The 17715-nt window shown below is 41.5% G+C and overlaps 1 protein-coding gene across 2 annotated transcripts in view; it reads right to left on the reverse strand.

The window, feature by feature from the left end:
• Window positions 1-6631: 6631 nt before the first annotated feature.
• The window catches only part of GPR107 (G protein-coupled receptor 107), a 147467-nt gene continuing 136383 nt past the window's right edge, over window positions 6632-17715 (reverse strand). For both annotated transcript variants that reach the window (XM_089669048.1, XM_089669047.1), the window contains exon 18: window positions 6632-12921. In XM_089669048.1, the coding sequence (XP_089525174.1) occupies window positions 12825-12921 (97 nt within the window). In that variant the 3' untranslated portion in view covers window positions 6632-12824. The remainder of the gene's footprint in view (window positions 12922-17715) is intronic.

Here is a 17715-nt window from a genome sequence, read left to right on the forward strand (position 1 = left end):
AGGTGAGGGAGAATCTGAAAGGATGGAAAGGCATAGATCAGACTGAACTGATCCCATGGCATCACCAGAGGGCCCACTGCGAAGAATCTAGGGTTCCTGAATCTGGCCACAAACCTGCCCAGTTTGTTGAATCTGGACACCAATAGGTACACATCTGGCATTCCTCACCTGTGGCAAAGAGCTCAAAAGACCTCCAAATGGCAAGCCCATTCCTTCGGATCCAGTTACTGATAACTGAAAAAGTCCACCTACCAATTTTCTATGCTGGAATGTGAACAGTGGACTGGGCTGCCCAACAGAGGAACAGGTCTTTTTCCCTAGATGGAATTATGGTGCCTCCTTGATGACTGCTGTAGGCCACAGCCATGCTATTGTCTAACTGAATTTTACAGTTGTGTTCAAAAGTTTGCATACCCTTGGAGAATTGGTATGGAGAAGCAGCTTGTTCACAACATACCAGAATTGGTATGTACCTTTTTAATGAAAACATGAGTAAGCAGGCAAAACACATTTCTTTTATTTCTTATAGGATTCATATTCAACTGTAGGTTATAACAGAATGGCGCAATCATAAAGTAAAACATAGCAACAAGTAAACAAATGAAATGGCACATGTTCAAAAGTTTGCATACCCTTAGTTCTTAAGTGTTACTAAACCCACAACAGTAAAATCAGACTGCATATGCAGTAAAGCATGCTTGTTATATTCACTGTGGAACCTAAGGGGTTAATCCTCTGCATTGTGTAAAAAGGATGTTTGATCCTGTCTTCTCTGATCCTCCCCTTCTACTGTCTCCCATCAATCTACTGATAGAACAGAGCCTTGGGGGCAAGCTGCACATGCTCAGTTTGGTGTGTATTGATAAAGGGTTTTTTTTTCTTGTGGGAGTGCATGTGATCAGCACAGGGCCAATCAGCACTGTCCAGACAGAGGGTCAGGAGTTATGCAGCCTCATATGACAATCAGGGGAGAGTAAAAACTCCTCCTACAAGCTTTAACCAGTGCTCTGCTGCACACTGAGAGAAGTCACAAAACTGCTATTACTGCTGATGATGATGATAAAAGGTATTTATCAGTTTATATTTACTAAAATAATTGCACTTCCATATTTTGTGCACTGTGGGAGACCACATAAAGTGTTACTAAACCCAGGATATTACATTCACTATAACACTATACATTGCCCCCTTTAGCATCAATGGCAGCGTCTAGTCTTTTGTAGTAGATGTCTAAGGCCCCAAATTCTTGCAGATGGGATAGCTGCCCATTCATCTTGGCAAATTGCATCCAGGTCATGCAAAGTGTTGGGTCATCTTGCATGAACTGAATGTTTGAGATCTCCCCAGAACCTTCACCATTTCCTGCTGTAACCACTGGATGGTCAACTTGGCCCTGTGCTTAAGGTCATTGTGTTGGAAAGTCCAAGAGCATCACATGCGCAGTTTTCATGCAGAAGAATGCAAATTGTCTGCTAGTATTTTCTGATAACATGCTGTAGTCGTCTTGTCATCAATTTTCACAAGATTCCCCATGCTTTTAGAGCTCATACACCCCCAAAACATCAATAAGCCACCACCATGTGTCACCGTTGGGATGGTATTCTTATTGTTATAGACCTTGTTGACCCCACTCCAAACATAGTACTTATAGTTGTGACCATAATGCTCTATCTTTGTCTTGTCACTCCAAATTACAGTGTGGCAGAAGCTGTGAGGCATGTCAAGGTGTTGTCGAGCATATTGTAAACAAGCTTTTTTTGTGGCATTGGCACAGTAAAGGCTTCTTTATGACAACTTGACCATGCAGCTCATTTTTGTTCAAGTATCATCGTATTGTGAAACAACCACACCACATTTTCCAGAGCAGCCTGTATTTGTCCTGAGGTTACCTGTGGGTTTTTTGTATCTTAAACAATTCTTTTGGCAGTTGTAACTGCAATCTTTCTTGGTCGACCTGACCTTGGTTTGGAATCATGAAATCCCTGAATTTTCCACTTCATAATAAGTGATTGATCAGTATTGTTTGGCATACTCCAGGCTTTGGATATCCTTTTATATCATTTTCCATCTTTATAAAGTTCCATTACCCTGATACGCACGTCTTTTGACAGTTCTTTTCTGCTGCCCATGACTCAGTCTAGTCTGCTCAGCGCATCCATGCAAGAGCTAACAAACACATTGACTATTTATACACAAACACTAATTACAATTTAAAAAGCCACAGATGTGGAGAATTAACCTTTAATTACCATTTTAACCTGTGTCTGTTATTTTGTATGTCTGTACCAAGGCCAAACATTCCAGGGTATGTAAACTTTTGATCATGGCCATTTGGGTGATTTCTGTTATTATGATTTAAAAAGGAACCAAACAACTACAGTGAAGGAAATAAGTATTTGATCCCCTGCTGATTTTGAATGTTTGCCCACTCACAAAGAAATGATCAGCCTAAAAATCGAATGATAGGTGTATTGTAACACAGACGGAATAGCAACAAAAATTCAAAAGAAATGCATGTCTAAAATTATGCACTGATTTGCATGTTCATGAGGGAAATAAGTATTTGATCCCCGATCATTCAGCAGGATTTTTAGTTACCAGGTGTCTTTCATACAGGTAACAAGCTGAGATCAGAAGAAGTCTCTTAAAGGGAGTGCTGCTAATCTCATTTTGTTACCTGTATAAAAGACACCTGTCCACAGGAGCAATCAAACAATCAGATTCCAACCTCTCCACCATGGCAAAGACCAAAGAGCTGTCCAAGGATGTGAGGGACAAGATTGTAGACCTACACAAGGCTGGACTGGGCTACCAAACTATCACCAAGCAGCTTGGCGAGGAGGTGACAACAGTTGGTGCAAACATTCGCAAATAGAAGAAACAGAAAACAACTGTCACTCTCCCTAGGTCTGGTGCACCATGCAAGATCTCACCTCGTGAAGTGTCCATGATCAACAGTGAGGAATCATACCAGAACTACGCGTGAGGATCTTGTCAATGATCTCCAGACAGCTGGGACCACAGTCACCAAGAAAACAATTGCTAACACACTACGCCAAGAAGAATTGAAATCCTGCAGTGCCCGCACGGTCCCTCTGCTCAAGAAAGCACAGGTCGTGACCAGTCTGAAGTTTGCCACTGAACATCTGAATGATGCAGAGGAGGACTGGTTGAAAGTGTTGTGGTCAGACGAGACCAAAATCGAGGTCTTTGGCATCAACTCAACTCGCCGTGTTTGGAGGAGGAGGAATGCTGCCTATGACCCTAAGAACACCATCCCAACTGTCAAACATGGTGGTGGAAATATTCTGCTTTGGGGGTTTTTCTGCTGAAAGTACAGGACAACTGCACCGCATCAAAGGGACAATGGACGGGGCAATGTACCGTCAAATCTTGGGTGAGAACCTGTTTCCCTCAGCCAGGGTATTGAAAATGGATTGTGGATGGGTGTTCCAGCATGACAATGACCCAAAACACACAGCCAAGCCAACAAAGGAGTGGTTCAAGAAGAAGCACATTAAGGTCCTGGCCAGTCTCCAGACCTTAATCCGGTTGAAACTCCGTGGAAAGAACTTAAAGTTTGTGTTGCCAAACGTCAGCCACCAAACCTTAATGGCTTGGAGAGGATCTGCCAATAGGAATAAGCCAAAACCCCTCCTGAGAGGTGTACAAACTTGGTGGCCAACTACAGGAAACATACGACTTCTGTGATTGCCAACAAGGGATTTTCCACCAAGAACTAAGTCATGTTTTGTGAAGGAGATCAAATACTTATTTCCCTCATGAACATGCAAATCAGTGCATAATTTGTTAGACATGAATTTCTTTTGAATTTTTTGTTGCTATTCTGTCTCTCAGTGTTACAATACACCTACCATTCAATTTTTAAACTGATCATTTCTTTGTGAGTGGGTAAATATTCAAAATCAGCAAGGGATCAAATACTTATTTCCTTCACTGTATATGATAACAAATGGCTTCATGTGATCACTATCCTTAAATAAAAGACAGCTTTCGGCAGGATCAGTCATATTTTCAATACCAGTGCCAAAATGTTACAATTTCTGCCAGGGTATGCAAACTTTTTAGCACAACTGTATCAATAGAAGAAATGAATGTTGAAGAGATGACCAAATTGGTCCAAAATGTTGCTTGGAAGGCAATCCTCTCCCTAAAAAGTTCCCACCCCCAAGAAGGTGTCCAGGACTTCTCCCCAGCTACACAGCTGGCAACTTGTTGCAAGAATTGCAGGGGAAATGGTTTCTTGAAAAGGAGAAGTACAGCCAAAGCTCTTTTGGCTGCACTTGTGAATCACGGGAGTGCAGCTCGCTCTGCACACCTGTGACCCGTTTTCAGCTTAAGACAGGCTGAAGCCTGCTGTCGGCTGACGTCACTCAGCTGGTCCACGATGGGGAAAGATCCTGACTTTAAAATCGGGATTGACCCCAGAGTCTGGAGCTGCACCTGTCCTAGCCTCTCAGTGATCCGCTGAGAGCCTGAGCTAGCTGCTCCCTCCCCCTCCACAGGCCAGAACTCCAGTGCTCTCTGCTCACAGAGGCTGTGAGGACTCAGTGATCAGCAGTCATATGATGAGTTCTCACGCATACAGCGGGCAGAGGACAGATGCAGCATTGCACTGATGCTGCATTCACCTAGGTAAGTACAGTTTGGTGGAAAAAAAAAAAACCAAAACCCCTACTTTTAATTCCATCACCAGTCTGAAAATCAATCACATTAGGGAAAGCCTGGCCTTGAGGTTCAAACATCTCAGTCCCATATGGCCAGAATGCAGAGTTGCAATGTCCGGAGTGAAACCCTACACATTCATGCATGAATGAACAAAGGGGTTCCTCTGGTCTGGGAGGTGCTTAACAAAGAACAAAGAGACAGAAGTTTGGCTTCTCTGGTACTGGTGTCTGGCTCAAGGGCAAAGTCAAACCTGAGGTCGGATGGGAGGTGTAAGAGGCAAGACTGTGACCCCTGTGGTCTAAGATCATAACAAATACAATAAAAATTCTGCCCAACTACTGATATCGTGGCAGAAAAATGCCTCTCTTGATCAGATGGACAAGGCAGACAAGGCCAAAGGTCCAGTTGAATGGCCAGAGGACGGTAGAAAATCACAACGGGGGCAACCATCAGTAGAGAGGGTACCAGGGCCCTGAATTGATGTACAACTCTCAGTAAAGCTAAAGACTGAGCCTGGGCTACTAAGTCCAACTGTCTCCCCTTATCTTTCCTCTTGTGTTCTGTGTGTGAATAAATGTTCCTGATAGGGTATTCATGACTTCCACAGCAGTATTTTGGGGGGCTATTGGGGAGCCTCTGTAAGACACCTGTAGACTGCAGTAACTCAGGATCAGTGAGAGTAATCTGCTATTTGTGTTCCCACACTAAAAACCTAACAGAAGCCAAAGAGCTCTTTCCACTCCGTCTAAAAGAAAAATTTGGCTGCTGTTGGGCTTTAACTTGTATAGCTAATGCCTCTCACCCCGTTTCCTAAGTCAGCCATATCGATGGTTAAAATCTTGGCTGGTTGAGTTGGGACCAGACGAGATTCAAACCATGTATGGACAGGTTGATTGTACCCAAATCGACGACTTGGGTACAATCAGCCGGTCGGATATTTCATGCGATTATTGCCAGTGTCTATAGCTAGTAGCATAATCCCCCCCGGAAGAACACAATAGCCCCGTGGGAGAGATTCCCCCATCAACACTGGCTGAGTTGATGGGGGAATGGAGTGATTTTCTTTCCTGCAACCTGTGGTTGCAGGAAAGAAAATCGCATCGTCTATGGACGGCTTTAATCCTTCCTGGTTTTAAATCCTCATACAACATGACACTGTACTTTTAGAATACAGTGCTCAGTGAACTTAAGTAGCCAATAACCAGGTCCAACCACTATCACACGGTGGGGGTGTGCACAGCAGGATGCTAAAATAAACTTTCAGAAAAAAAACATTTTCTTACAGGATCTTTGAAGAAGCAGTAGCAGAGACAGTGGTGTTACTAGTTAGCAGCCCCAGAGAAAAATGAATGTAGGTATGTGTTCATTAAAGATATTTAAGTGTATTTTAAAAGCAATCAGTGTATTTGACTTGCTATTAATCATTTGCAGTCAGATACAGTAGAATGCAGTCTTTGCGACAACAAAGCAACACAATGCAAAACGAACGGTAACAGAGAGGCTCTCATCAATCTGTTGCCTCTCCTTTCTTTTCTAGAGGTAGGGAAAAAAAAGCTAGTTTTATTTTTAAACGGAAGGATAGAAAATCAGGGCCTCCAGGTTTCTTTGTGCTGTGGGACAGAGTTGTGTAAATCTTAGGAATGCATGGACAGGCAGACAAACCCTTTGGCAGGTAAAACAGCTCCCATATATGTTTTTCATCTTGTATATTTATTATTTGCCTGGAGTTCAGCATTCAAGTTCTGCATGATTTTGATCCAATACCTGTCCCAATGTTGAAAATTGTTCTGTGTGCGATGAGTCTCTTCTGTTATAATTGTGCTAGCCCTCAAGCAATAAGAACAAGCAAATAAATCAGATTCTTTTACAAAGTAATTTCTCAGTCACATTAGCAAACAATACTTTTTCCAGCTCCTCCTTAGAATGACTAAGCACACATTAATCAATGTAATTACCCAGAACTCTCGTCCTCAAGAGACACAGGGAATGCATTTTAATTCAATTAACTGTACAACTTTTTGGTTCCAAACATCAAAACATCAGAAGACTTTTTTAGCAGCTCCCCTTTTATTTCACTTGCATAGAAGGTAAAAAAAACACAAGGACCCCTCTCCAGTCTCTTCAGCGACGTCTGCAAAGACCAACAGTGGAGGTCGGGTTGGGGTCTGCAGCTACATGTACAACAGGGAGCATTGGTTAATAAAGCAACATGTCTTTTATTCACATAAGAAATAAAGGTCTCTGTTAAAACAGAACTCACGATCAGAGCAGTGCTCACTGGACCTGCCTGTCTGAACCCTTTCAGTGATGCTGTGGAACAAGCCAGCTCAGGCAGGAATGACAAAACCATAGGAGGGTAAATGGAAGATAAAAATTGGGATTCTGCATCTGACTAATGCAATTTCAGCCTATTCTATGGAGACACTAAGAGGATAGTAATAATTTGGTTCACTAATTGCTGCAGAACCTCTTAGGCAGATAATGTGTAAATGACAAGGAACTCACACAATCTCCTTCAGCAAATGACAAGGGTCAACTGTCCTGCTACTATAGGGGATCAAGGAGGAAGTGTATCCCCTTCTTGTAAACCAATCAGCTTCTCTTGGGTTGCAGGCAGGATGAAACCTAGCGCAGGCCACACATGCAACGACTTGATCACTGATTGATTTAGCTTGACCGTTCAAAACGTCATCAACAGGTGATTAGTTTCAATCAGATACCCATCATAACTGATTTTGTGAAAAATATGATCTAACAGTCTTTTTTGTTATCAAAAGTTCATTTTGGTCATTAAAATTGATCAATGGAACTTCAATCAAGGTAACGGACTGCCATACTCAATCCCCTGATTAAAAAAAAAGAAAAGAAAATAACACTGCACAACAACGATCAGGCAGGATTGGTTACTGTGTCTATGTTTTAACCAAATTGGTAAACAAAAAATGCTAATGTCTGTAACCTTTTAGCTGATTAGATCTGTATGTGTATGGGTGCCATAAACAGAGAAGGTGATTGGCTGCTACAGGAAACAAAGACAGTATAGAAGTGTACTTCTCTGAGTCACTTCACACATAGGCCCCAAAACAGTGATAGGACAACTTTACAGAAAACAATTTGTTTGGACTGGAGTATTTCAATGGCAGTGTGTGTGTTACATGATTGTGTAACTGGAAAGGTTTAAAAAGAGAAGTTCACCTTGTATAACATGTTATACCCGTATTCATGTAACATGTTACTGATGCAGCACCCCACCTTGCCTTGCTGTGATAGTGGGCTGGGGATCTTCTCCCCACACCCACTGTCGCAATTTAAACAAAAACATCCGAGTGGGGCTCCACCCACCTGGCCATATCGCACATTCATAGAGTTCTGTGAATGGGAGAACTACAAGTACCGACAGCCATTGTGGCTGACTGTTTGTAGTTCTCAAAGAACTATCAGGGCACTGGTAAGCGTCCTGTCATTCAGTAACTGCCTGCCTGTATGAGGTATAGGCAGACAGCTACATTGACAGTCTGCAGGAGCCTTGCCTTGCACATGCAATCTGCTGGTCGTGGGTGCAATGCATTACAGGCTCCTAATAAAAAATAAAGAAAATTTTTTTTACCTGCAAAAAGATGTGCAGTTTTTTTTTTTACTAAAAGGTTTAAATAATCTTTTGCGAACTGTGTGGTTCCTCTGGAGATCTCGTCTGGAACAGGGTGCAGCTGCAAGCCAGGACATCCTGTAAACCCTGCTAGACATACAATGCATTCCTGCCCAAAACAAACAGCCTCCAAAACAGTATCTACTCATATAAGAGATAGTTGAAGGCAGTCTTTTTGTTTTATCAATTATTTCCTGCAGATGGCAAAAGTGCTGTATCTGATATAGATCAACTATTTCTGGAGTGACTGACTGCTCTAAAAAAACAGCACTGAAAGGGTCAGAGGCACAGTGTTGTCCTACTCCTCCCCCCAAAAATGCCCCAAGCCATTAAACCAGGTAATGAATATTAATGTGCCTTCTGAAGCACTCAGAAATAAGACTGTGATCCCCTAGCCACACCACTGAAAGAAGAAAAGAAAATTGAACTATTACAAAGAAGCAAAATTCATATTCCTGAATTAAAATAACAAACACATACAAAAAAAAAATTAAAGTCATGTTCTATTTTGCCAGAGGATACCAAAAAAGTATTGAGAACAATTTGTACAGAACTCTGGCAAGAGGAAGCCTAGGGACAGGCTGAATATTAATAAATACCCAGTGTTGCGCCAACACTGGATATTTATTGATTTTCTGATTGGAGAGGACATCCTCTCTTTGTGTTTGCTGCTTTAGTTTTTATTCACACAATTGCGTGGTTTTTGAATTTTTAATCCAGGCTGATTATTACCAGGACTACTCTGTTACAGAATCGCACGGTAATTTGGGTAATAGGGCTCAGTACAAAAATGTACTGGAAGCCATTTGCACCTTTACTCTTACAGAACTGTACTGCTGGGATTTTTGTCTGTATTAATTAAGAATTTGAATGATGTTTGGATTTTGTTAAGGCTCCGTTCATAACCACAGTTTTGTTAGACGTAGTTTTGCTTTTATTACAAAACCTTTAATCCACAAGAAAGTAGTCATCATAAGGTGACCCTGTCAGTACTGTATGTTAAAGAATGCCCATAAAAGAATAGGCAATATACTTACCTATCCAGTGGCCCGTTTGATATGCGGACTCTTTACTTCTCCTCGGTCGCTGCAAGTATTCCACCAGCTGGATGGATAGAATACCTGTTTACCCCATCGCACGCGGTGGTTCCTCCTGCCAGCAGAAGTGTCCAGCTGGTCAAATAACTGCAGTGGCCAAAGAATAGTGAAGAGGCCAAATATCAAATGGGTCACTGGAAAGGTAAGTGTATTGCCTTCTTTTACAGGTAATCTTTAACAAAGTGGCCCTATGCTGACAAGTCATTTCATCTCATAGGGGGGTGACTGAAGAGAAAAGCCTAATCTGAAGTAGGTTTGTCCATTAAAGTGGACATTTCCAGGACTTTAAAAATCTTCTTGAATACATTCCTGACATGTCATGTCAGCCAACAGTATAATAATAAAAAAAATGTTACACCTTTCATCATTACAAAAACAGTCTTCGACCTGCAGTCTGCTGACTGGCTAGGCTGAGGTCAGGCAATCTGTCTGCTGCAGGCAGGAGAAAGCATTTCCTCAGTCTTCTCTCCTCCATTAATCAGGCTGAAACATTTGTAATTTTGTAGCAAGACAAAAGATCAGAAGCTGCTGCAGGAACAGACAAGAACTATACAGGCACCAGGATTTGCAAGACTGTGTCATCTCTCAGCCACCATTTCACTCAGTGTAGTTGATGCTTACACCCTGATTGATAGCTGAGCAAAGATGGCACGGGCTTCCTGGCAAAAATAAAAAACATTACCAGGGGAAGGTACTGTGATCACTGCGAGGGGTAATAACAACCTGTAAGTGTTACACATACACATTTAGCAAATATGCATTTAACATGGAAAAATATGTGATGCTAGGCCCACTTTAGGGGTGATCTATGCTTCCACCCACTAAGCAGCAGGGAGCAGTAGTGCCGAAAGCTGCTATACAATAAGAGGTCCGTTGGTTGAACTGTGCCACAGGAGCCAGAGAAAAACAGTACAAGCTTGGATAACTGCTATGTCATCCTGGGTTCCCTGGCTGCTTGTCAGGTATCAGGGTTCTTGGCTACCAGCCTGACAGTAGAATGGAACACTATATATATATATATATATAGATAGAGAGAGAGAGAGAGAGAGAGAGAGAATCGGTATCCACTAAAGGTAAATGAAGTTTCCTTCTCTTTTGCGCCATATAATTGTTACCTTTCCTCAAATCAACACTCAAACTGAAATTGAGGCCAGGAAACACCCAGCTTTTGCTAAAAACCCACAACTGCTAAAAACTCTATATGACTTGACTATATATATCACAATTTAGCTCAGGCTTTTGAAGGATGCTTTGGGCCCAACATTCACATTCTGCTAACTGAATATTAAGCATTTCATTGTCACTATAGACAGCTACTGACCAAAGAGGAAAAGTTTAATCAATTCTCCAGGGACATCATTGACAATTTAAAGGCCTGTACCGCAACAATGGAAGAAAATGGCTTGTGAATACTGCTTAGCAAGTTTATCATTTTACGGTTTGGTCTTACAATATCAAATTCATAAGAAGGGGGAGTCAAGTTTTAAGCCGTATATCTGCCACAACTAGCAGAAAGTAGGCATTTTGGGAAGCTGAATCCTTAAACAGTATATCAGACCCCTAAAAACACATCACCTGTGATGTCAGTGGATCCTGGTGAATTCAAATGGAACTACAGTCAGTTAATAAAAGTCCTGTTAAGTAGCACACCCTACCCCTAAATCAGCTGAAATCACTTGAGTTCCTCCCCGGTGTTGTTGGGGGATCCCTCCCGCACAGTTTTTGTATTCTCCTGGCAGGGGGAGGGAGCCATCCCTGCTGGGGGAAAACAGTGATTACTGCAAATGCCTGTAGCCGCTGGCAATAATCACATGACAAACCCAACAGGCTGGTTGTACCCAAGTCGTACAACTATAGAAATTGGTACAATCAGCCTGCCCATAGATGTTTGAATCTCAGCCAGTCCCTGCTGATCTGGCCAAGATTCTAACCATCTATGACTGGCTTAAAGATCTAATGCTCATTTAGTATAGGGAGACATTCAACAGTCAGAACTAGTTACCGTATTCCTTGCTCCCAACAACAGTCTCCCCACCGGACAACTGGTCCTACTAAGCCGCTCTTCTTTGCTGGTTAAGCGGCTAACCCCTCTGCCAACATTATCACATACAATACAGGACCAGCAGCCTTTCATTAAACATGAGGGCGTTGTGGAAGCAAAGAATAAGCATTTTTCTCTGTTATATCCTCCTAGATTAATGAACAGTACACCTTTATTATATTGGAGGGGGGCTCTCAAATGGGGATTATATTTCAGCATTATTCACCAGAATATTGTTTTAGTCAACAAAACAGGATCATCTGTTCAGTGTTGCTGAAACAATCACTTCGAGGAGAACCATGAATGGGCTTATATGATCAACAAACATATTATTGTGACCTTGCCATCTAAATTTTGAAAGATTTATATTTGCTTCCTAGTTTTGCTTTCTTTAGCCTGAGCTTGCATTTGCACACACCGGTTTTAGTTTGATTTGGGCAACTTTCATGTAACCTTTTAGAACTTATCAGCAATAGCTTGGAGATGTGCAATTCGGATCACAATGGGAGTGCTGACTGTCATTTTATATACGTTGCAGATTTAAAAAGATTGAAAGTAAAGAGGCAATTACAAATATTTCATAGAACAGCACACTTGTAATTTCCTATGGTTCAAAATTCTGATTATTGCATGAGCCCATTCATGACTGGTTCTCCTAAATGTGCCATATTCAGCATGGAACTGAAAAGGGGCAACTATGGCATTTAAAAGCACTTTACACTGTAGCGTCTGCTGTACCTAAAAACTGTTCAAACACAATTTCCTTGTTAAGTTTCATAAATCCATTATATCTTCTACAAAAAAAAAATAATATATATATTTACACAAACTTTTATTATTTAGCTAACTGAGGCATAGATATGCAGCTGACCTAAAAGTGTCAGGGAAAAAAAAAAATAGTGTCGCAGGCAAAAAAGTTCTGCGATTTAAGTAGCAATTTGCAACTGAGTGCTCTAGCTGCACAGTCAACAAAGAGCGTAGGAAAATAATTTATACCATTCATTGGGTTATGTATTACTGGAATATGACGTACAAACCTGATTGGGCGCTATGTGAACAAAATTTAGTTCCTTGTCCAAACAAAAATAAGAATTTAAAACATCAGAAAAGTTTTTTTTGCTGAGTCCTAACATCCAGGGTATTGGATGTGTGCGTTTCGGAGACAATTCCTCGTGGCGGCTTGTGTTTGGAGGTGTAGTTGACCATTCCTGTTGGTCAGGTCCATTCTGTGTCTGCACAGGGAGGATGCTGTATGTGATAAGTGGGATGGAGGCTTGGATCCTTGCTCACCCGCTTTTTTATGGAGTGCTAGAATAGGTAATAAATTAAAAGCCACTTGGTCAGTGTCCATTCACGCAGAGTTTTCCCACTCAGAACGGGGATCTGAAGAGCCATTGACCACCTTTTTTACTTTCTTTACACCCTCCGTGGCTCCCGTGGTTGTAACTCTGCAAAATGTAAAATGGAAAACTCAATTAGTGTTGAAAATGAAAATATCGAATTTGGTTAAAAAAAAAAATTTGCTAATCCTCTTTTGACCTTTTGCGCATAACCCATGTGTGCATTTGAGGCACTTATTCTATAAAATTACAACAAAAAATGCTACAGGCTAAAGGCATTTTTTTTGATCTTAATGCATTCTATGCAGTAATGTAAAAAACCCTCTGTGTCACAGAATGCCCCCTCTAACCACCACTTAGACTTACCCGAGCCCATTCCCAATCCTGTGCTTTGCATAACAGCAGCGGTTCTCTCCCTCCTCACAACACAGACTGATAGCAGTGGGAGCCATTGGCTCCCACAGCTGTCAATCAAATTGTGTGACAAGTGGGGGGGCTGCGCTGTCTGTGTCAATAGACGGAGACAGGGTGGCTCAGGAGTGATCCGAATTAGTGTCCCCCATAGAAAGCGACTTTCTTAGGTGGCACTTGGCAGAAGGGAGAAGCCAGGAGCATCTGCGGGGGACCCAAGAAGAGGAGGATCGGGGCTGCTCTGTGCAAAACCATTGCACAGAACAGATAAGCATAAAAGGTTTTCTATTTAATTAAAAAAAAAATAAAGCTTTACAATCAGCTTTAATATAGCCTCACACTGGTTGCTGGGGGCTTGTCCAGTTTAACACATATGCAGTGTTTCAAACATAAAGCAAAAACAATTGAGTACTGTCAGTGCAAATAAAAAAAAAGTATCATGAACATCCAAAACAAAGTATCAAGGATAGTACTCAATTGTTTTTGTTGCAAGTGAACTAATAAGGTTACAATCATTTCATGTAGCAGGAATTGGAGAATACTATCAGCAGACACTGTGGTAGAGGCTGGTGGTTTTCTTAAAAAATATTCGAGAAGTTCTTTTTAAAGCAAACTTGTGCTATACCCACGCAGGCCAAAGCAACAGGCTCCCGTTGATAGCCCTCGTACCAGCAGCACCTACTTTACTTTTTTTTTTTCTTCCCTTCCCTACTGGAGGCATAGAACTACAGGTGAAACTCGAAAAATTTGAATATCATGCAAACGTTTATTTCAGTAATGCAACTTAAAAGGTGAAACTAATATATGAGATAGACTCATTACATGCAAAGCAAGATAGTTCAAGCCGTGATTTGTCATAATTGTGATGATTATGGCTTACAGCTCATGAAAACCCCAAATCCACAATCTCAGAAAATTTGAATATTACATGCAATCAATAAAACAAGGATTGTACATAGAACAATATCGGACCTCTGAAAAGTATAAGCATGCATATGCACTCAATACTTGGTTTGGGCCCCTTTTGCAGCAATTACTGCCTCAATGCGGCGTGGCATGGAAGCTATCAGCCTGTGGCTCTGCTGAGGTGTTATGGAAGACCAGGATGCTTCAATAGCGGCCTACAGCTCTTCTGCATTGTTCGGTCTCATGTCTCATCTTTCTCTTGGCAATGCCCCATAGATTCTCTATGGGGTTTAGGTCAGGCGAGTTTGCTGACCAATCAAGCACAGTAATCCCACGGTCATTGAACCAAATTTTGGTGCTTTTGGCAGTGTGGGCAGGTGCCAAGTCCTGCTGGAAAATGAAGTCAGCATCCCCATAAAGCTTGTCTTTGGAAGGAAGCATGAAGTGCTCCAAAATCTCCTGGTAGGCGGCTGTGTTGACCCTGGACTTAATGAAGCACAGTGGACCAACACCAGCAGATGACGTGGCTCCCCAAATCAACACAGACTGTGGAAACTTCACAATGGACTTCAAGCATCTTGCAGTGTGTGCCTCTCCATTCTTCCTCCATACTCTGGGTCCTTGGTTTCCAAATGAGATGCAAAAGTTGCTCTCATCAGAAAAGAGGACTTTGGACCACTGAGCAACAGACCAGGTCTGTTTTTCTTTAGCCCAGGTAAGACGCTTCTGACGTTGTTTGTCGTTCAGGAGCGGCTTGGCAAGAGGAATACGACATTTGAAGCCCATGTCCAGGATCCGTCTGTGTGTGGTGGCTCTTGATGCACTGACTCCAGCTTCAGTCCACTCCTTGTGAAAGTCCCCAACACTTTTGAATGGCCTTTTCCTGACAATCCTCTCCAGGCTGCGGTCATCCCTGCTGCTTGTGCACCTTTTTCTTCCACACTTTTCCCTTCCACATAACTTTCTATTAATGTGCTTTGATACAGCACTTTGGGAACATCCAACTTCTTTTGCAATTACCTTTTGAGGCTTTCCCTCCTTATGGAAGGTGTCAATGATGGTTTTCTGAACAACTGTCAGGTCAGCAGTCTTTCCCATGATTGTGATTCCTACTGAACCAGACAGAGACCATTTAAAGGCTCAGGAACCCTTTGCCGGTGTTATGGCTTAATTAGCTGATTAGAGTGGGACACTTTGAGCCGAGAATATTGCACCTTTCACAATATTCTCATTTTCTGAGATTGTGGATTTGGGGTTTTCATGAGCTGTAAACCATAATCATCACAATTATGACAAATCACGGCTTGAACTATCTTGCTTTGCATGTAATGAGTCTATCTCATATATTAGTTTCACCTTTTAAGTTGCATTACTGAAATAAATAAACTTTTGCACGATATTCTAATTTTTTGTGTTTCACCTGTAACTACTACTTGCAGTCACTGAGGAGATTGTGACAGCGCTAAGGTCTGGCAACTGAACTAGTGCTGTCACATGGGTGGGGGACGGTCCTGTGTAAGCTCTGATTAGAATGCCTTAGAGCTTATACATGGCCCTTTCCTGGCTCCCAGAAGCTGAACTAAACAATATGGGAGCAAACAGAAGATAAGAATACTCTGTTGAGGAGAGTGTCATTAAAGTGAGCCTGCATGGAAAAAAGCACAGACTCTCTCTTTAAGAGCATTTTGAGCTCTGTTCATAGCAGCGTGAAGAGAGCTTAGTTGTTACTGCATATAGAAATCACTAAAACCTAATGTACTAGCAGCAAACAGTTGAAGATGAAAGTAGGTTGTTCATCTAATACAATAAATCTTTCAGTGGACCATACAACAAGAAATCATGCCGACCTGTGACAACTACAATCAAGAAGACACTTCAGCATAGCCTTGGACATTGGAGGGCATATCAACACAATAATTTCCCTCCAAAGTCCAAAGACTAAAAATAATGGACAAAGGCCAATTGTCTAAAATAGTTACAACTCCAAACCTCGAACATAGAAGATGTAGTGGCTACCCCTGTTACATTAACATTATGTAGTAAAGTTAATAGTGCTCAGTGTAACTGAAGTGGTAGAAAATTAGACACTTCTTCGAAACATAGGCCAACAAATGCAGATTTATTGAACAAGCATCTTCAGGATATACATTTTTGCCTAGTTTAAACATTGAAAAAAACTTAAAAGGTACACTAGGGGGGCTAGATGAACTTACCTTGTACCCTATAGTATAGTATACGAGAACAAACAATGGTATTGTCACTACACTGAACTTTGTAACGGGTATCAACCTTTGCCAAGAACTGGCCACAATGGAAGATTGTGGCACTAGTCTGGTTTGAGCTGGCAGTTTCTGTTGCATTTTCCTCTTTTTAATTACGATTATAACCCTGTTGAAAAAATGTAATTTCTATTTAGTGTGCTACACTTAAAACCTCCAGAATAGCTGGGGACTTAGGTACACTGCTATTAACCGATAGTACATTGCATCCTTTCTTAGGTCAAACACAATTTATTATTGGTAATGCTGTAACTTTGTGTCCTGTCATTGCACATACTTCCAATTGATCCCTGAGCCATGTAAACTAGCCTATTCACACATGAAACTATTTATGATCTGTTAATAAGTCAACCATCTATCGAAATTAAAAAAAAAAAAATAATAATCTGGTTGCCAATATGACCAGTTCCAATTTTCTGCACACAAGGCAAAGAAAGCTGAAATTTCACTGACTGCTACAACCATGAATAATTCTTTATCAGCATCCTACACGCAGAACACATTTTGTGTGTTCCTCCATTTTGCGTCACTGTTAAGATTAGCGTCCACAGAATACAGAGGAGTAAACACAAAGAAAATCACAGTCTTGAGAGGAGACTTGGGCTGCAGCCATTGTATATACACATACTGTACACACAGAGAATCCCTCAGAAACAGGGGACTGTTAAAAACCAGGCACATATGACGCAAGAGGGATGGAGGAGGGACAGGACAAGCCTGGGCTGCCTAAACTAGGACATCTGACCTGGTGGACATAAAACAGACACATACAGTGTAGGAGAAATGATTCCGATGGAAAACTCTCCTTCATCTGATGGAGACATCAGAACTTTCTCCATCAAAACAGCCTATGAGATATTTGTGGGATCTCAACAAGGAGCTGCCCAGATGGCTACTTTTTTTTTTTTTTTTAATTTTAATTCTTCGTTTTCATTTACCAAAAAATTAGAAGAAAATACAGAAATGTGAGATTTACTCATGAAGGGTCTTGATGGTACACATACAAAATATAAGATACATTGCAATTACAATCAAAGTACAGTGTTTCTTTTCATGAATACAGTATAATCCAGGTGGGTTCCTGAGACACCCTAGCTCACTTCATTGAGTGCACTCTATTTATTCTAGAGCTGTGGTCTCCAAACTGTGACCTGGGGGCTGGATGTGTCTATTTGCTTGCCTTTGTCCGGGCCCTTGAGGCATTATTTCTGCCACTGAAACCAACAATGGGTCACAATGCCTTCCACTAACACCAACAATGGGGCACTATTCTTCCCACTGACCCAAATGATGGGGCACTATTCTT

Source organism: Staurois parvus, unplaced genomic scaffold (assembly GCF_062004578.1).
Source record: "Staurois parvus isolate SC_StPar_1 unplaced genomic scaffold, SC_StPar_1.0 ptg000068l, whole genome shotgun sequence".
NCBI lineage: Eukaryota > Metazoa > Chordata > Amphibia > Anura > Ranidae > Staurois > Staurois parvus.